General features: G+C 46.5%; 1 protein-coding gene across 1 annotated transcript in view; it reads left to right on the plus strand.

Moving 5' to 3' along the window:
• DSCAML1 (DS cell adhesion molecule like 1) overlaps positions 1-20,996 on the plus strand; it is a 344,574-nt gene that overhangs the window by 286,620 nt on the left and 36,958 nt on the right. The window contains exons 12-15 of the mRNA XM_041769839.1: positions 2,337-2,536; positions 3,112-3,208; positions 3,854-3,982; positions 19,841-20,008. Of these exons, the coding sequence (XP_041625773.1) occupies positions 2,337-2,536; positions 3,112-3,208; positions 3,854-3,982; positions 19,841-20,008 (594 nt within the window). The remainder of the gene's footprint in view (positions 1-2,336; positions 2,537-3,111; positions 3,209-3,853; positions 3,983-19,840; positions 20,009-20,996) is intronic.

A 20,996-nucleotide genomic window follows, 5' to 3' on the forward strand; every position in this document is an offset into this window, starting at 1 on the left:
ATAAAATTTATCTGCTTCGTTATTTGATGAGCTGAGGCTGAGGATTGGCTGAGAGGCTGGCGCAGGGGCCGGGGGCCAGGGCTGCCCTCGGTGGCAAGTCCTGCATGACGGAAGGCAGAGGAGGAGGCGGCTGCCTCGTGTGACTTCAGGGACGCCAGACACCTCCCTTCACCCCCCTACACCTGTTCCAGATGTCTCCTCGCCCAGCGACTGGTGTCTCAGGTCACATCGTGATGGCTGCGTGGTTTCCTTTGTCCTTCAAAGTCGGGTGACCCAGGAGAGTTTGCTGGAGGAACTTTGAGTAGGTCTTTAAGGCCAGAGGGGACAGAAATCCTGAGACCGCTGGGAGGGAGAGAAAGGTCAGCCACTGACGTGGAGCAGGGACACGGAGCCCCAGAGGGAAGCCAGGGGCCGGTGGGACAGAGGACACAGTTGTCCAAGCAGGCCGGTGAATGGGGTATGTGAGCTGGGTCCCTGCTCTGCAGAATTCAGTGTGAGGAGGGGTCCTCTCCCCAGCATGGGTGGGGGCAGCAAGGCATCTGATTCTCAGTCTTGCAGTCAAGCACCGCCCAGCCCGATCTGTGGGCTCCAGAATAGCTAACGGGCAGTCCTGCGGGATAAGAGCCCCTAGGGACCTGGACTCTGAGAGGCAGGTTTTCCCAGGAAGGCAGTGAGGAAAAGGCAAGGATAAGAACAGTCTTCCAGTTGCATCGGACTTCTCACCTTTCCAGGCTCTGCCTCTGCTTGAGCAGGTCCCCTGGCTAGGGTACCCTTTCCTCCCCACCACCCCCCATTTATGCCCTGCTGTGTCTGGCTTGCATTTCCCCAGCATAGAACATTCTGTGCTGGAATTGCTAGTCTTGTTGTCTGTTCTCACCACCACTAAGAAACTCCTTGAGATCTGATTTGTCCAATTCACTTAAACCCAACACAAGGTGCTCAGTAAATGCTTGTCGAATGGCTGGATGCTCAAATGGCCTTCCCGAATACCCCTCAGTCACAGGTGATTTCTCCTAATACCTCGTGCGGCACTCCTCAGATCTTTCTCATTTTCCTGTTGCTCATGCAGGTATCTCCCCACCCCCATTCTCCTTCTCTCCCTCCTCCCAGGAGGCAAAGACCCTGTGTCACATCATGTGTGTCCCCCAAAGCCTGGCACAGTGCCATGTAATGGCATAGGTGCTCAATGAGTTCTTTGTTGGATTGGATGGAGGAGCATGGAGGCAGGACTTCCCATCTTTCCCTCTGCCCCCTTGTGTCCTCCTGCTGCTGGCCAAGGTGCTCAGGTCCAGAAGAGGCTCAAGACCTAGCTGCTTCCTTTCAGGGTGGTGGGAGGGGTGTCCTGATGGCCAGCTGGGGTCTTGGTAGTTTCATGATGGTTTTCCTGGGACAGCGGTGGAGATGCCAGTAGGGAGGAGAGACCGGTCAGCACAGCTGGGGGACCTGAATAACGGTGATGCTCGCCAGGCTTTTCTGTTGCATTTTGTTTAGAAGAACAGGGGAGTTTCTCAGCATTTTGAGAGGAGTAAACCAGCTGAGCCTGAGCCATGGAGAGAGCCTGAGCCATGAACACAAAGCCGAGGCCCCGGTGCTTTAGAGCAGGGCTCCCAATCTGGGGTCCAGAGACACCCCACCACCACACACACACACACACCAGAAAGTCCATCAATCTGATTCAAGGAGTCTATGAATTTGGGTAGGAAAAGAGAACACATCTTTTCTTCCACTAGCTTCGAACTGAAATGTAGTATTTCCTTCCATTTTGAATATAAGCAATAAAGCACAGCAGTAGCGGTACCTGGGGCTGTCTCCAGTAGAAATCCACAGATGTTTTCATACCACGGCTCTTGCACGTGTCTCCAGATATCATTTATGCCCATCGCTGTTACAGAATTGTGCTGCTCTAACTCAGCACTAGATGGTATTTGATAAAGAGTAATAAAAAATATATATTGATATGTGATATACTATATGAAAAGTTTGCTTTTGAAGGTTTTTAATATTTGTACAACCGTACTTCAATATATCTGGTTGCCTTTGTAATTCTATGTATATCGTGCATTTTAAATCCTTCTGGAAAGGGGTCCACGGGATATGAGACTCCCTGGTGAAGAGATAGGCCACTCCAGTCATGGGTGGGGAGGGAGAAAGGACAGGCAAGTGGGGTGTCCTCCAGCACCCCCCCACCATGACCTTTATTGTGGACCCTGTCCCCCTGGCTGGGGTGCTTTGCAGAGAGGGGTGGCAGGGGCGGGGCCTCTGCGCAGGGCACGCGCCTCTCCCCCAGCCTGGCCTCCCCTCTCACTGGGGCCTCCTGCCCCCCCTCCCCTCCTCAGTCCCGGCCATGATCACCTCCCACCCCAACACCACCATCGCCATCAAGGGCCATGCGAAGGAGCTCAACTGCACTGCGCGGGGTGAGCGGCCCATCATCATCCGCTGGGAGAAAGGGGACACGGTCATTGACCCTGACCGAGTCATGCGCTATGCCATCGCCACCAAGGACAACGGCGACGAGGTTGTCTCCACACTGAAGGTGAGCCTCCATGCCCTGGTCTCAGGGGGACCCCAACTCTCCAAAAGTGGGGAGCCCACACTTTTACACCTGTGTCTAATGGGGGTATATGGGGGTCTGGGGACCCCTCACCTCCAAAAGTCCCTTCCCTTTCCCACCTATTCAGGAACCTCTGCCTTAGAACTTCACTATATCACCTTGACAAGCCCATGGCCATTAAATGTGTGAAACCCTCAGCCCTTCTCTCTTTTCTGGAGCCCCTGGGCTCCATGCTCTCTCCTGGGACCCCTCATCCATTTCCTCCCTTCTGAGACCCATCATTCCCCTTTCCCTTCTCTCCTAGGACCCCTCAGCTCCTTTCTTTCTTCCTCTTAGACCCACTTAGCCCCTCCCTGCCTGGACTCTTCCAACCTCCATCCTTGGAACTTTCTGGAAAGAGGAACCCTTGACAAAGCCCCTTATGGGTCCCCCGCCCAGAACAAGAAGCCTTGCTGATCCCCACGAGAGTGGGTCCCCTTCCACAGACAAGTTCTAAAACACTCTCCCCATTTCCTCCCTCTCTCCCCATCCTCCTGCCCCTGCTGGCCACCTCCCAGCTCAAGCCAGCTGACCGTGGGGACTCTGTGTTCTTCAGCTGCCACGCAATCAACTCATATGGGGAGGACCGGGGCTTGATCCAACTCACTGTGCAAGGTATCCTCACCTGCCCCACCATTCCTAATCCCTTCCCCAGGGAGCCAGGTACCCACTGCTAACTCCATCTCAAGAACAGAGTCATCACCCACACCATGATGGAGGATGATGGGAATGGCCTCTGGGAAGAGCCTTCTTCTACTCTCCCTTCAGGCCAGAGTGGGGTCATAAGGGCCCTTTCAGACACACTTCAGTTCAGACAGCAAGGTTTACCATGACCACAATCCCTGTAAAATACATTGCTGCTTCCAGAAGTGGGGGCATCTGGGTTTGTGGGCCTAGACCCTGGAGGAGATGAGGGAAGAGAGAGTTGAGCTGGGAACAGTTGGGAGCTCTTTATGGAGGACAAACAGGCCATCGGGTCAGGGAAAATCCCTACAAAAAGGGCCTGCCCTCCCCCAGGCCAAAGAAGAGGGGGTAAACAAAGTAGGAGACCAAGCCTGGACCTCTCTGGCTCTGAGCCCTGCTGCTGGGCCTCCCGGTCCCACCTGGCTGAAATCCTAGGGTTTGGAGCTCCTGGGTAGACCACAGTTGACACCAACCTCCAAGGATACAGCAGAACCCTGGTCTTCTCTGGAGATAGGCAGGAGGCTAAGCTCTCTGCTGCTATGCTCACTGCTGCCCCTTCCGTCTGCCACTCCCCAGAGCCCCCTGACCCCCCAGAACTGGAGATCCGAGAGGTGAAGGCCCGGAGCATGAACCTGCGCTGGACCCAGCGATTTGACGGGAACAGCATCATCACGGGCTTCGACATTGAATACAAGAACAAATCAGGTAGGGTGAAGGCTCAGCAGACCATGGCCCTTGTGGCTGTGCCCTGCCTGTGCCCCTCTGGTGGGACAGTCCCTGGGCCTTAGAACGGCCCATCTAAGGCAAACTCACCAGCACCCGCCGGCATACAAGCCCCTGTGGTTTCCTAAGGGAAGGACTCTGGTTGGGCTAAGAATTCCGTGAGAGGGGCAGGTGGACCCCCTAAATTGATGGAGAGGGAATGTCAGCTCCTTCCTTCCAGGACTGTCTCCAGACTGAGATCAACAGGGTGGTCTGACTTAAAGCAATTGAAAGGCCTGGAGCTAAGGAGCTATGGGCTGTGTCTGTGGGGTCAGAGACATCATGGGTTTTGGCTAGGTCATCTGGGCCTTCCTGGTTTGAGATGATAGGGATGCTTGGGGTCGGAGAGCTGTTTCTTGTGGTCTCTGGGGGATGGGAGTTCCCAGAAAAGCCTAGATGATGGTTTTGTCCTCCTGGGCACCCTGCAGAGCCCTGGCCCGAGGACCGTAGCTAGCACCCATGAGGCTGCCTGCCACGGTGAATCCCGGAGGAACAGAGTGAACAGTGGGCCTCTAGGCCTCCAGGGACAAAAGGCCTGGAATGGACCAAAGCCACAGAAGAGCTGCAGGGGCCCATGTTTGTGTCTGAGTGACTCTCTGGAAGGTACATGAGAATAGGCCACAGGGGTTCCCCTGAGAGGTCACCTGGGTGACCCCGATGTATGAGTGAGAGGAAAAACCCACTTCTAATTCTGGGTGCTTTTGTACCTTTCAAATTCGCATAAGCCTACATAAGCTTTTCAAAACAATTTAAAAATCAAATGCCAAAAAAGAGTTTGGAGAACTCAGCCCTCCCCAGCCCCCTTCCTCCCCACCAACTCCAGCTCATTTTCCAGGTCTTAGTGTCAAGCCAAGGTCCTGTTGCTCCCAAAGTTTTCCAGACCCTTCCTCTGGTCCTTAGCACATGGTCAGTGGCTGGCTGGGTGTCCTCTCCTCTAGAGGGACGAAGTCCCAGTCCCTGCCGTCTTCCCAGCACCTGACATACCACCCCCACGTGGTAGATGCTCAGTAGATGGTTACTGAGTGAGTCAACGTGACACATAGGAAAGCAAACTTCTGAGTTAAGATTCACCTCTTGAGAAGCAGCTCTGTCCAGGACACTGGGTCAATCATGTCTGATACAGGATTCTACAGGGTTCTACAGGGTTCTGTGTCTCTAATACGGGGTTCTACGGGGTTCTACAGGGTTCTATGTCTCTGATACAGGGCTCTGTGGGGTTCTATAGGGTTCTACATCTCTAATACGGGGTTCTACGGGGTTCTACATCTCTGATACAGGGTTCTACAGGGTTCTACATCTCTAATATGGGGTTCTACAGGGTTCTACATCTCTGATACAGGGCTCTATAGCTACCCTCAGAAGCTTACAGTCTAGTTAGGGAGAAAAGTCACATTGCAGCCAACCACCCAGAAGTCCACCCTGAGTGCAGGAGGAGGGTGACAGAGAAGAGGGGCTGCCACTAATGGGGGCATCAGAGAAGCATCTCTCTCCCTGTGGATGCCGCACTGAGAGCTAGGACTTGAGGATTGAGAGGTTATGGGCCTGGATTCAAAGAAAGGGGAAGGGCAGAGCCCAAGTGGCGGGCACTACACCACAGGGGTGGCCCGCCGACACAGGGCTCTCAGGTACGGTTCTTGGGCAAAAGCGGACTAAATGTGTTCTGGGGCCAGGTTGAGAGGGCTGAGCTCTTGCTTTGTTGGGGAAGGTCACTGAGAGCCGCTGACAGTGTCTGAGCTCCCAGAGAGAGATTCGGGTGCCATGGCACCCTGGAAAGATTCAGCCGGTTTCCGGGGAAAAATGGGTATCTGGGAAGCGAGCAAGGAGGATGCTGCAGGGCTGCAGCTGGGGAGAGGTGAGGAGCAGCTGGGCCTTGGCAGAGACACAGAGAACAGAGGGGAGGAGGCCGACTGTGTCCATCTCACACCTCAGGACTCCCCAAGGCTGGCCAGGGAGCCACACAGGAAGGGACGGGTCTGCGGGCCCGCATCCCCCATAGCGGTGCTCGCTCCATCTCCCTGCCAGGTTGCTGTGGCTGGCGGGGCCTGCTCCGTCGTTGTTGGGAGGGGGAGTAGATGCCTGGGTTGTCACTCGCACCTCTGCCCCCCTGCTCCTTGTAATTGCCCACTCGCCCTCAGGGACCACACTCAAATGTGTGCAGACCTTTCCTGGGGCGACACTGGGCAGGGCAAGACTGAGAACATCACACCTCTGGAGAGCCCTGTGGAAAGGCAGGCAGGAGAGATGTTACTTTCAGAGCAATCTGTGTCTTTTCCCCAACCCCCTCTGGCTTTCCTGCAAGATGAGGAACTACCCCAGAACTGGGGGTGCCAGGATGGGTGGGCAGAGCAGAGGGAGGGGTAACGAAGACTCTCCTTTCAATGAGGGCTTTGCACCTGTAAAAGAATAAATCACAGGATCAAGGGCACGGAGAAGCTAGCCAGTCCTTTCCCCTATTTGGGTTGAACTGCTCCACAACATCCCACCCTGGCAGGCATCTCTCCTGGCATCTAGGACAAGGAGTTCTGTGGGAGCTGCAGGGAGTTGTGACTGGCATCAGACAGAGGCTGTGAGCACAGCACAGCTTCCTCGTCTGTAAGGTGGAGATGGTAGTGCCTATCTCGTAGGATTGTTTTGAGGATTAAAGAGAAAGCATCTAGCACAGGGCTGTAGTAAACCTTCCATAAATATGAGTTCCTCACTCCCTTCTAACGCACACACCTCATGTGGCAACTGAGAGTCCTGTGGGCTTACAGGCTGACATAGATGTCTGTCAGTCAGCAACACGTACTGAGTGCCAATAATTTTTTTGCAGAATCATGCAGCAGCCATGTGGTGGGGGAAGAAAAGGAAATAAGAGGCAGAGTGTTGCCCTCGGAGCTTACAATGCAGTTGGAGTGAGAACATACACTGCGTACACACACACACACACACACACACACACACACCACACACACACGCCTTCAGAACCATTACTAAGCATTATCCAATCATATGTAACAGACCTCAAACTATATTACGTCATAACTGAAAAAGGTATCCTAGGGAACAGATGGGTGACTCAAAGGAAGGAGGAGGCTGTACATGCACGCACACTCATGTGTGTATGTGTGTGTGAACAGATCTTCCACCCTCGGAAGAGTAGAACAAGAATAATTCTCGAAGCAGAAGACTTGGGTTGACCAAGTGTCAGAGCTGCGTGATATTTCACAAGCTGCTTTGGATATCTCTTTATCTATCAAATGGGGACAATAGCATGTAATTCCCAGGGTGGTTTAGGGGTTCAGGGAGTGTGAGGACTTCCATGCAAGTGTTTAGCACAGAGCCTGGCACATCCTAAACCTCCCCAGGTCCCCATCCCATGCCTCTATTCTCCCTCCTGGTGTCTTCCTCCTGCCCTAGACCACACCCATGCTGGGTCCAGACCAGCTGCTCCTGACCCCCTCCTTTGCCACAGTTTTGTCTTTGCCAGATTTTCTGCCACGTTGCTCGTTGTGCTAATTTTCCAAGGGAAATTACCAAGTCTGCCCTTTCTAAACCATCCCGCTCACGCTGACTTCTCCTGGCCCCAGGCAGCAGAGTAATAATACATGAATGCTGAATGATAAATAGCACCGTCCACACAAATCTATCAGATGGCGTGGTGCAGTTTTAAAAATGCAGACACTACATTTCGCTTCTGTTCCCCAAGCAAGGAACAGGGATGCGTTTGTTGAGGATGGCCCTCCAAGCCCAGAAGGCAGCCTCATGGTGCGAGCTGTCAGCCACCATGGGGTGAGCCTGCCTGGTGTGCTGTGTCATTTTGTGTGAGCTGGAGCGTGGCTGTTGGAGGGACTGGTGTTGGGATGTTGTGAGCTTTTGTCGTGACCCAGGGAACCTCCTCTCCATGCTGCAGAGATTGCCATGGGGTGGGGGGGTGCTTAGTGCCTTGATGCACAGAGGAAGCTAGAGATGCGGAGTGGATTTGTTTCCCAAGCGCGGGCAGCTAAATGCTCCAGATGTGGCTTTTGTCCAAGCTGTTCCCCCTCTACAGCAAATGTGTCTCCTGAAAAACCAGAGGTTCCAGGTCCCCTCCCGGCAAGGAGCCCACAGAGTAGAAGGCACTGACATCTCCCCAGTCACTTCCTTATTTTTAAAGAAGAATATTTTGCATCAGAAACCCTTTGATGAAGAAAAGGAGAGAGAGCCCTTAATGAAATATGTTAATCTGGGTAAGCCAGGCTCATATGAAAGGGAATATTAAAAGAGACAATATTCGCCAAAGCCAGCTCAGTACTGTGAGAGAGCTGAAAAGGAAAGAGAAGAATATAGGGCCCCTAATTTCAGCTATTCAGGGTCAGAGAGATGGCAGTGATCAAGTCTGGAAAATCAGCTAGAGGCCTTCAGATTTGACTCTGATGCATTAGCCTGGGAGGGCTGCGGGGAGAGAGTTTTTGTGCCAACATCAAAGATGATTTGGGAACACAAGGTCAAATCCACCTGCAAATGACTGGTAAAAGCAAGAGGAAAGGGGACCACTTTCTGGGACACTCCCCCCTACACCCTTCTGTGATTGGCAGCTGCGTGTGGCAAGAAAGGAAAGGCAAAGCAAGGGTATTAATTATGACTAGAAAATGCAAAGGAATTCCAAGTCCAAAGTAAATGACCAAAAGGGCTCTGATCTAACACCAACGGTGGGATATAAGTGCCCAGCACATGCCAAGTGAGGGAGACAGGCAAAGATTTAGACATGGCTCCTGCCTTCAGGGAGCTTAGCATCTCTTAGGGCAGTTGCTACTGAAACAATGAGCCCCATATAATAAAGAGGGCTGTAAATGTTGTGGGAGTTCAGAAGAAAAAAGTGGTGAAAGATAAAGCCAGAAAGGTATATAGAAGCCAGATGTCTCAAGGCCTGGGGTCATGTAAAAAAAATTTTGCTGTTATCCCAAGAACAAGGAAAAATTATTGAAGAATTTTATGCAAGTAAAATGATCTGATGGCAGTATCAGATTTGTGTTTGAGGAGACTACTCTCAATGCCAAAATAGTGTTTGGCCTGTAAGAAATGCTTGATCAAATTTGTGGGATGAATGACAGCTGCAGTGTGGAGAACAGATGGAAGGGGGCACAGAGTGGGTTCTGGGAGGCTAGCTAGTTAGGATGTTATTTTCCTGGTCCAAGTGAGAGATGACAGTGGCTTGGCCTGGGGCAGGGATGGAAATGCAAAGAAATGGAGAGATTCAAAAGCTACATGGAACACAGAAGCTCTAAGACTTTTTTTTTATAGAGAGAAGAGTCAAGAAAAACACCTGGCACACCTTGATCCCAATTCCTGAGATAGGGACCCCAGGAAGGCAATGGGTTTATAGGGTGTATGGCCAAGACTTCTGTCTTGTCCATGTTGAGTGTGGGCTGCCTTTGAAACATCCAAGAAGAGATGTCAAGGGAACAGTTGGCTATAAGAGTCTTGAGTTCAAAGGAGACATCCATCTGGACACAAATATTTGAGTCATCTGTCTATAGATGGAAACAGAAGCCAAGTGTGAAAAAAGTCTATGAAGTGAGAGAAGGAGAACCCAGGGTGGAGCCTGGAAGAACTCCATCTAGCCATTAATGGTAGGATAGGGAAGATGCATCTGCAAAGTAGAGATTAAAAATAGCCCAAGACATGAGAAAAGCCAGAGAGTATTTTATCAGAGAAGCCAAGGAAAGAGTGTTTCAAGAGGAAGGGAGGGGTCCAAGTGTTGAACACACCCAAGAGGCTGAGTGAGAATTTGGGCTTGGTGACATGGGTGTCACCTATACCATGGAGATATAGTACTGATATCAAGGGGGTGGGGGAGGAGGGGAGTAAGGAGTAAATGGTGAATGTTTACACTATCCAGCAACACATCTGGTGCATTACAGATGCTTGATAAATATTAACACTTCTTTTCCAGTAAAGTCAGCTGGTGCACCCCACCCCAAAACTCCTGTGGCCCTGCTGAAGCCAGCAGGTTCACATAGTCCACACTGGGGACATCCCTAAAGCATCTGGGTCTAGTGGCTAGGCGGGCTTGTGTTTCAGGGCCCCATGAGTCTGAAACAATCAGAGAGACAATTCTTGGCAGGCTCTCACCCCCAGGATACTGTACAGACATCAGACTGAAATACACCCCAGCCTTCCTATGACAAAGGCCTATTTATTTGTCCTGGAGCTTTAGCCTGAGGGGCAGGCTTCAGGTTATCACACATCTAGAGACTACCAAAATGTTCTAAGGGAATGTGGACTGGGGGAATGCCATCTTTGTGTTTTCCCTTGGCCTCACTGCAGCTCACCAGTACATCCCGGAAAAGGAGCTTATACACTTGTCTGGAGCCTTGATTTCTTGCAACTGTTGCCAAGAGGACACCTCCAGATGGCCTGGTCTAGAAGCCAGCAGGTTTTGTGATTGTGGTCCCATAGGACTGTATATATTTGTATACTTTAAAAGCTGCTGTCTGAGAGTCTGGCTTCCAATCAGCCTGAAAGTCAGCAGGTGCTAAGATCCCTCCCTCTGGAACACTGACAGATCTTGGCACACCCTCAACAACTGGGACCTATCACGAATAAATCAGTCTGCTTAGACAATCACAAAGGTCCAAGAGACAACCAAGGGCTAGGGCAAGGTTAAACATTCTGGTTCATCTCCTACACAAGGCCATTCCTTCAAGACAGAGAGAGGTGGCTATTTTACCCAATACATAGAAACAAACACAGAGAGTCAAGCAAAATGAAGATACAGATATGTTCCAAATGAAAGAACAAGATAAAACCCCAGGGAGGAAAATACTTAATGAAATGAAGATAAATAACTTACCTGATAAAGAATTCAAAATAGTGGTCATAAAGAGGCTCATTGAACTTAGGAGAAGAATGGATGAACACAGTGAGCATTTCAACAAAGAAAAAGAAAATATTTTTTAAAAAGTATCAAGTCACAGAGCTGAAGAACACACTAGAAGAGTTCAACAGGAGACTAGACAAAGCAGAAGAAAAGATCAGTGACCTGGAAGACAGGGTAGTGGAACTCTCCTAAACAGAGCAGCAAAAAGATAAAAGAATCTATAAAAGTGAAGATAGCTTAAGCGATGTATGGAACAGTAGCAAGCAGAGTAACCCTCACATTACAGGGCTCCTTGAGAAGAAACAAACAGGCAGAAAACTTAATTGACGTTATAATAATGCTGAAAACTTCCCGAATCTGGGCGGGGGAAACAGACATCCAGATCCAAGCAGCCCAAAGAGTTCCAGATAAGATAAACTTGAAGAGATTCACACCAAGATGCATTGTAATTAAAACATCAAAATTAAAGATAAAGGGAAAATCGTGAAAGCATCAAGAGAAAAACAACTTGTTATGTAGAAGGGAAACCCCATAAGACTAGCAGCGGATTTCTCAGAAATTTTCAGGCCAAAAGGGAGTGGCATAGTGTAGTCAAAGTGTCAAAGATGGCATGGGATTCCAACCAAGAATACTCTACCCAGCAATGTTATCATTCAGTATTGAAGGAGAAACAAAGTTTCCCAGACAAGCAAAAGCTAAATGAGTTCAACACCACTAAACTGATCTTACAACAAATGTGAAAGGGAATTCTTCAAGCTGAAGGAAAAAAGGCATTAATCAGGAACAAGAAAACATAGGAATGTAAAAATCTCACTGGTAAAGGTAAATATATAATAAACGTAGTGGATTAATCACTGATAAAGCTAGTCTGAAGGTTAAAAGACAAAAGTAGTAAAAATATCTATAATAATTAGTTAAGGGATACACAAAACAAAATACAAGAGATAACAAGAACAGATTTTAAGCATACCACCAAAGAAAGTCATCCAACCACAAGTGAAAAGAGCAAGAGAAGGAACAGAGAGAAACTACAAAATAGGCAGAGAACAATTAACAAGTGGCAACAAGTTCATATTTATCAATAATTATAGGCACACCTCAGAGACATTGCTGGTTCAGATCACCGAGATAAAGCAGTGCATATAAAAGTTATGCATACACTATACTGCACTCTGTTAAGTGTCCAGTAGTCTTCTGTTTTTTTTTTTAATGTACATACCCTAATTTTAAAAACCTTTATTGCAAAAAAAAAGTGCTAGCCATTATCTGAGCTTTCAGCAAGTGATAATGTTTTTGCTGGTGGACGTACCTGCCTGATGTTGATGGCTGCTGACTCATCAAGGTAGTGGCTACTGAAGGCTGGATGGCTGTGGCAAGTTCTTAAAATAAGACAACAATGAAGTTTTCCACATCTATCTACTCATCCTTTCACAAACAATTTCTCTTTAGCATAAGATGCTATTTGATAGCATTTTACCCACAGTAGAATTTCTTTCAGAATTAGAGTCCATCCTTCAAACCTGCCACTGCTTTATCAGCTATGGTTATGTAATATTCTAAATCTTCTGTTGTCACTTCAACGATCTTCACAGCCACTTCCCCGATCTTCACAGCCACTTCCCCAGGAGGACATTCCATCTCAAGAAACCACTTTCTCTGTTCATCTGTAAGAAGCAAGTTTTTGTCTTGCTCATCCATTCAAGTTTTATCATGAGACTGTAGCAATTCAGTCCCATCTTCAGGCGCGATTTCTGATTCTGGTTCTCTTGCTGTTTCTACCACCATCTGCAGTACTTCCTCCGCTGAAGTCTCGAAGCCCTCAAAGTCTACATGAGGGTTGCAATCAAATTCTTCCCAACTCCTGTTAATGCTGGTACTTTCACCTCTTCCCGCGAATCACAAATGTTCTTAGTGGCTTCTAGAATGGTAAATCCTTTCTGGAAGATTTTCTGTTTACTGTGTTCAGATCCATCCAAGGAATCACTATGACATCTATGGCCTTATAAAATGTATTTCTTAAAATAATAAGACTTGAAAGTCGAAATAACTCCTCAATCCATGGGCTATAGAATGCATGTTGTGTTAGCAGGCATGAAAATGACATTCATTGCCCATCTCCATCAGACCCCTTGTCAGGTGCATTGTCTCAATGAGCAGTAATATTTTGAAAGAAATCTTTTTTTCTGAGCAGTAAACCTCAACAGTGGGCTTAAAATATTCAGCAAACCATGTTATAAACAGATGTGCCAGTAGGCTTTGCTGTTCCATTTATAGAGCATGGGTAGAGTAGATTTAGCATAATTCTTTTTTTCTTTTTTAAGTAGGTTCCTCACTTGGCATGGAGCCCAACATGGGGCTTAAAGTCATGACCCTAAGATCAAGACCTGAGCTGAGATCAAGAGTCGGGCACTTAATCGACTCAGCCACCCAGGCACCCCTAGCATAATTCTTAAGGGCTCTAGGATTTGACAAATGTTAAATGAGCATTGGCTTCAACTTAAAGTAACCAGCTGCATTAGGCCCTAACAAGAGAGTCAGCCTGTCCTTTGAAACTTGAAAGCCAAACATTGACTTCCCCTCTCTAACTATAAGAGTCCTCGGTGGCATCTTCCAGTAGAAAGCTATTTCATCTACACTGAAATATCTGTTAGTTAGTGGAACCACCTTCGTTGACTATCTGAGCTAGATCTTCTGGACAACTTGCTGCACCTTCTACATCAGCATTTGCTGCTTCACCTAATACTTTTATGTTATAGAGATGGCTTTTTTCCTTAAACCTCATGAATCAAACTCTACAAGCTCCAGACTTTTCTTCTGCAGCTTCCTCAACTTCCTCAGCCTTCAAAGAATTGAATAAATAAGAAATAACAAGTGTTGGCAAGGATGTGGGAAAAAAGGGAACCTTCTTGCACTGTTGGTGAGAATATAAATTGCTGCAGCCACTATGGAAAACAGTATGGAGGTTTCTCAAAAAATTGAAAATAGAATTGTTATATGATTCAGCAATTCCACTTGTAGATATTTATCCAAAGAAAAAATACTAATTTGAAAATATGCATGCACCCCTCTGTTCATTGCAGTGTTATTTATAATAGCCAAGATATGGAAGCAGCTGAAGTCCATCGATAAATGAATGGATAAAGAAGATGTGGGATGTACACACACATACACACACACACACACACACACACACACATAATATCACATGCACAATGGAATATTAGCCATAAAAAATAGTGAAATCTTGCCATTTGCAACAACATGGATAAATCCTGGAGGGTATTATGCCAAGTGAAATAGGTCACTATGAAATACCACATGATTTCACTTATATGTGGAATTTGAAAACAAAACAAACACATAATAAACCTCATAGATGTCGAGAACTGACTGGTGGTTACCAGAGGGGAGAATTTTGAGGGTGGGTGAAATGAGTGAAGGACATTAGAAGGTGCACATTTCCAGTCATAAAATAAGTAAGTCATGAGGATGTAATGGACAGCATGATGACTATAGACAGTAATATTGTATTGCATGTTTAAAAGTTGCTAAGAGACTAAATGTTGAGGATTCTCATTATAAGAAAAAAACTTTGGGAGCACCTGGGTAGCTCAGTCAGTTGAGCATCTGACTCTTGATATCAGCTCAAGTCTTGATCTCATGGCTGTGAGTTCAAGCCCCACGCTGGGCTCCATGCTGGATGTGGAGCCTAGGTGAAAGAAATAGAGGAAGGAAGGAAGGAAGGAAGGAAGGAAGGAAGGAAGGAAGGAAGGAAGGAAGGAAGGAAGGAAGGAAGGAAGGAAGGAAGGAAGGAAAGAAAAAAGAAGAAGAAGAAGAAGAAGAAGAAGAAGAAGAAGAAGAAGAAGGAGGAGGAGGAGGAGGAGGAGAAGGAGAAGGGAGGGAGGGAGGGAGGAAAGGAAGGAAGGAAGGAAGGAAGGAAGGAAGGAAGGAAGGAAGGAAGGAAGGAAGGAAGGAAAAGAAAAAACTTTGTAACCCTATATGGTGACAGATAGTACCTAGACTTAAAGTAGTGATCACTGCACAATGTATGTAACTATTATGCCATACACCTGAAACTAATATAATGGTATATGTCAATTATACCTCAATAAGAGAAAGAATTCTATGAGGTAAAAAGATTCATGAAATTCTTTTACTGTAGAGGAATTGGGGCATATAGACTTGAAATTTCTAAGTTAGTTCCTACAAAGAACAAGGAAATTTCAAAGTGGAACAGAGGATTCGATTTTCTGACTTTAATGTGGTGCATTGTGACATAATGAAATTTCTGAGTCTGAACTTTGGAGGGTCATGTCTGAAGCCTCCATACGATTGGAAATGCCTCAGGAGAGCACATATCCTTTCTGTCTCCAGTATTCCCGGGATTTCTAAACCAAATCCCACTCTCAGCCACTTCCCTCTCCAATCTCTTACATGAGGCAAAAACAGAACTCTAAAAATGGCTTAGCATAGAATTCCTCAGAAGCATGCACAGATTTTCCCAGGCCCCCACAAGCGATGGAATGGTGGCCAGATCATGGTGGCCCTCACAGTCCAAGGGGACTTCGGGCCTCAATGTCAATGTGACAGAAGACCACTGGAGCAGAAAGAGATGCGTAGAGGGTTTAAGAGACAATCAAAGTTGGGGAGATGTCCTTGTGTAGCAACAACAGAAAACTTAGGTGTCTCAAAAATCACTTCCATTATAGCAGAACTTCCCAAACCATATTTTAAGGTCTGGCTTCCTCTGTGACCCTTGACCCTCTCACCTGTGTTGTCCTGCTTCAGTCACTCCTGGGTGTGTGGCTACTGTCTCCTTTCTCATATTCCAGGGCTCCTTCTTTTGCTCCGAAAAGGTGACCAGGTTTGGCTTAGAGACAACAAGGCCTGTTTATTAGAAAAAAGAACATGAGTTTGGCTGGAGATTCTCCAATCTCCAGTCCAATGTATCACATCCCTGTACAATCCCTGCTCCTCATGAGACAGTTGGACGGCCACAGATGTGAATGGCTAGTCCCTGGAACACAATATAAGTTACCAGGTGGCCATGGATGCAGTTCATCATTGAACCCAAGATGAAACAAGACACTTAGAACTGGTTGGGACTTAGGAGAGTGTCCTGAATTATCCAATAAGATCATTTTTTACACAGTAAGATTCTCTAACTCTGAGGAAAGAAGATGACACATGATCCACAAAAACCACTATGGAGACGATCTTTTTCTGGGAGATAAATATAAAATTAAGGCTTCACCACAAGCATACACATTTCTTTTTTTTTTTTTTTTTTTAAAGCATGCCCTGCGAAATTGGTAAGATGTCATATTTTTCTCTACTTGCATGCAACCCTTGGTTTTCTAAATGCCTATTTCTCATACTTTGCCCGTCAGCTCATTTTATTTTATTTTTTTAATTTATTTATGATAGTCACAGAGAGAGAGAGGCAGAGACACAGGCGGAGGGAGAAGCAGGCTCCATGCACCGGGAGCCTGATATGGGATTCGATCCCGGGTCTCCAGGATCACGCCCTGGGCCAAAGGCAGGCGCCAAACCGCTGCGCCACCCAGGGGTCCCGCATACACATTTCTGAGTGTTGTATTTATTATCATACAGGACAAGTGGTGTGTATTTCTAGGATGGGAAAGTTATGGTGAGTTAGAAGTGTTCTTCTCAAATTTTAATGTGTACAGAACACAGTGGAAACCTTGGAAACATCTAGATTCTATCTAGCTCAGGAGTTCTGGGGTGGGATCTGAGTTTCCACATTTTTAGCCAGCTCATTTTTTAAATATTTTATTTTATTTATTTATTCATGAGAGACACACAAAGAGAGGCAGAGACATAGGCAGAGGGAGAAACAGGCTCCATGCAGGGAGCCTGATGTGGGACTCTATCCCAGGACCGGGATCACACCCTGAGCCGAAGGCTGAAGCTCAACTGCTGAGCCACCCAGGTGTCCCATAACCAGCTCATTTTTAACCAGTGATGCCAGTGTCTCTGGTCCAGTGGAAAGGTTCTATGGAATTTACAGGCCTAATAGGATCATGAGCATAACAACAACAAAATTTTTGAAAATTTGCCGTACACCACCTATCTAACAGTTTTTTATATTAATGCATGAACCACATAAATAACCTGGAATAATAATATTATCCTTCCTCTTTTTGAGAATATTTTGTCAAACACCCAATAAATGGTAAAGCCCGGGTTTTACTCCATCATATCTTAACTAGAATTTATCTGAAAAGAACACAGACCAATACACAGAGACAGCCCTAATGAATGTCTGTAGCAGTTTCTGTAACTGAGGAAAAATAATAGAAACAAGTTAAGAAGGTAACAGAAGAATGAATCAGATAACATTAACATTTTATACACATAGACATATATAAAAATAGGAATCACGTACATGCTAAAAGTGATAGAGAAGAAAATTTTCCTATCCGAGAAATCAAGATTATTTTCAATTGCCCAAATCTTATAAACCTATTTTGGGATGATGCTCTTTGTATTTTGCAAACACAGTAGGGAGATGAACACACTGAGATAAAATACATTAGGGCCGTTTTTCCAAGTCTTCTATTTCTTTGAAAATTTGTATCATGAGTGCTGAGCGATATTTTAGGAACTTAACACACTTGACATATATTAATAATACAATTCTTGTAGACTTTTTTGAAAATACAGAGAAGTAATAAAGAAGAATATGCCTGTGACATGAGTGTGGAGTATAATGGATACCCTGGCCCTAGGCCTGATGGATTGAAACCCCAGCTCGCAAAAGCTAGTATCTCCTCATAAACAAAAGTGACAGACTTCATTTTCCAAAGCAAACCACAAGCAAAGAGAAGCTAAGAGGAACTGTGGTGGTTTATTCACATCTCTCAGTAAAGCCCTCCAAGACCCTCATTAATGACAGAGGGGGAAGCATTAGCTTTATAATAAGTGGGGGAATCTGATGGAGGACACCTAAGCTAAATGAACGAGGTCAACACCCACTGCAATGGGACAGATTGATACCAGGGGACCGAAGCACACAGAGGGACACGTTATCACTGCTGTAACACTGGTAAAAAGAAATGAGGAAATAATAATCTGATTCTATTGTGAAGAACATGCCAGTTTTATATAAATTTCAATCCTCAACACCCCCCATGTGCTGTGACTCTGATAGTGCATTTAAATACTCGCAAGCCTTTCTAACCAATACAGAGGGCAAGTCTCTGTTAATTAAACGTATCTATATTGGTGTGTCTTCTCCTTAGCCCCTCTGTGTTCAGACACATCATGTGGGCCTCTTTCCCCTACCTGCCCTCATCAAAAATGAACTCCCTGCCTCGTGATTACTGTCCCTCTCCTATAAACATGGGCAAATCAAGTATGATATGTCAGCTGGCACCAGCTCCTCGGATGCCACGGAGAGAAGTGAACACCTGCCTCCGTGTTGCTAGCCCATTCCCTCCCAAACGAAAGAGGTGCCCACAGCAGGTAGGAGCCCACATATCTGCAGCTCTGGCTTAACCTGCCAGCCACAGAGTGACTCTCCAGGGTGGTTCGGGTGTTTTAAAAGACAAGGAGAAAATAATGTGTTTCTGAGCATCCGCAGCCTGCCATTTGTGACTTTGGCTCATAAAACCAAAGAATTAAATGCAAAACTGCAGATGGGGAGCTGGGACAGTGCCCTTCACAGACGCTGAGCCTATGCAGCTAAAAGTGGTGTTTTGAAAACCATCAAGACCTCAATTAACCAGAATCTGAGGGCATGGTATGCTCTCTTCTGGTCTCTTCTGGTGAACTGATTTATCAGGTTTAAGCCTTTTTTAAAAAAAGGAAAAGAAGTCTTCCTAACAGTCTTTCTAGAATATGCTTGCATCCTCTCCTGTTCTAGGGATTAAACAGCAGTGAATGCAATTTAATCTTTTCTACTGAGAATTTTCAGGATCCTCTACTGTGGATTTAAAAGGCATGGAAAATTAGACTGAATAGTGACATCATGACATGCCCCAAGAAGATTTGTAAGCCCTTCTATCAGCTTGTTTCCTTGTGCTCTGCCTTTTTTTTTCTTTTCAAAGTGAAGTGCCAATAAAGTAATCTAGTTATGAATTTGGGGTTTGGAAGATCTTTGCTGTGACTGCAGCCCCTTCCCATTTTTCTTGGGAATCCCCTGGTAGATGCACAGCAAAACTATATCAAATGAATGACTGGATTCCTCTGGAGATGCAGAATGTTTACTGTCACAATACTCCTGAGTGGCATTTATCTGGTATTTTTCACATTCTACAATTTTGTTAAACAGCCCTGGAATGGGCTGCCAGTCCCCTTGGATGAGTCAGGAACATGCTAATCTCTCTGTTGGCTCCTGACCCTAAAGATTGAACATTCTCCTGCCAGTGAGAGAAAGAGGGTAGGGTTTGGGCTGGGGACTCTGGTACTTGGTCTGTCCCCTCGAAGACCAAGTTACGCTCAAGACCACTACACAAGCGCACAAGGAAAGGAAATATGGAGGCATACACAGAGGATAAAGGGGGAGAAGTTTTGGCTTCTCCCTTGGCACTGGGTAGATAGGGATCTCCTGGCTACAACAGGTCCCTGATGTGGTGTGGGAGAAGGGCACTGGATAATCACATCCTTTAGACTAGCAAGCAAATGGGGATCTTGGAAAGGGCCTTGGGAAACATATTGTCTGAGCCCCCTCTGAGGCTTGAACTCACAAGTTGACCCAGGACAGAGGAGAGCCAGTACATTTGCTGCTCATACTCTCAGGCATCCCTTGTTCTCTTTGATCTTCATGGAATCAATCCTTGTACTCTTCATGGAGTTGTTAAGACCTGTGCCCTCTTGCTGCAGTCTGTGTAGAGCTGGACCTCTCCTGGGTACCACAGGAGAGATTGAGACTTGAGGCTGGGGAAGAGTTGTGGGGGTTTCCTGACAATAGTTTGAAATGGGTGCTCTCTCTGCAGATTCCTGGGACTTCAAGCAGTCCACACGCAACATATCCCCCACCATCAATCAGGCCAACATCGTGGACTTGCACCCAGCATCTGTGTACAGCATCCGCATGTACTCCTTCAACAAGATTGGCCGCAGCGAGCCGAGCAAAGAGCTCACCATCAGCACTGAGGAGGCTGGTGAGTACCTGGCCTTGTGGCTCTTTCCCATGGCGTTGGGGATCAGGGTCACCTGAGGCCCACATTCACCCTGTCCACTGATGGTGGGCTTGCAATTAGAAGAGAGAAGGAGAGATCCCATGGTATTTATTTGTGTTTGCCTCTGGATCATCGGAGGCTTTTCTTTTTGACCTTTTCTGGGTGGAGTTGTAGACACTGGGCTTTGGGGAGCTGTCTATGGTTCTTTCTCACTCCCCTGGCCCCAACCTGTCTAGAAAGGACAGATATCCTAGATCTGCAAAGGGCAGAGTACTAGGGCCCCATATTATTTTCTGTGACCTTTGTCTTGGATTTTGTCTGAAAGTTTAAACAAGCTTTCTCTTTCTATAGTTCCTCCTGTTCTTGCAAAATATAAAATAATATCAAAGGTACATGTAACATATATGTGCAGTTTTACAAATGATCATAAAGTACAAGCTAGAATAACCCACACTCACTATGAATTACCAGCATGCCAGGGTTCTCCCCATAACCCTTCCCAACCATAGCCCCCGTCCTCCCCATGAAGGAACCAGTAGCCCTTCTTCCTTCTTTTTCTTATATTGTCACTACAGTGTACATCCACGTAAAGCATATAGTTTAGTTTTGCCTATTTTCTGGTGAAATATATTCATGAAATTATTCTCAATATATTCTTCTGGTTCTTCCTTGTTTAAGTTCATACTATTTTTGTGGGTTTCATCACTTGTGCTGTGTAGCACCCCATGCCGTGGTTATACCACAGCCTCTTTGTCCATTTTAATGGAGATGAACATTTGGATGGTGTATAGTTTGGAGCTGTGAACATTTTTGTACTTGTGTGCTTACAGAGGTTTGCAGGTTTCTTTATGGGACTAAGTAGTTGTGGAATTACACAGTTATCAGATGAGCATGTTTCTGCATTTAACCAAAAATTGCCAGAATGACTTCTAAAGTATTGTGCCAGTTTGCTTTCCCATGGCCAATATAT

The sequence above is a fragment of the Vulpes lagopus genome, chromosome 10, assembly GCF_018345385.1.
Source record: "Vulpes lagopus strain Blue_001 chromosome 10, ASM1834538v1, whole genome shotgun sequence".
NCBI classification, from domain to species: Eukaryota; Metazoa; Chordata; class Mammalia; order Carnivora; family Canidae; genus Vulpes; species Vulpes lagopus.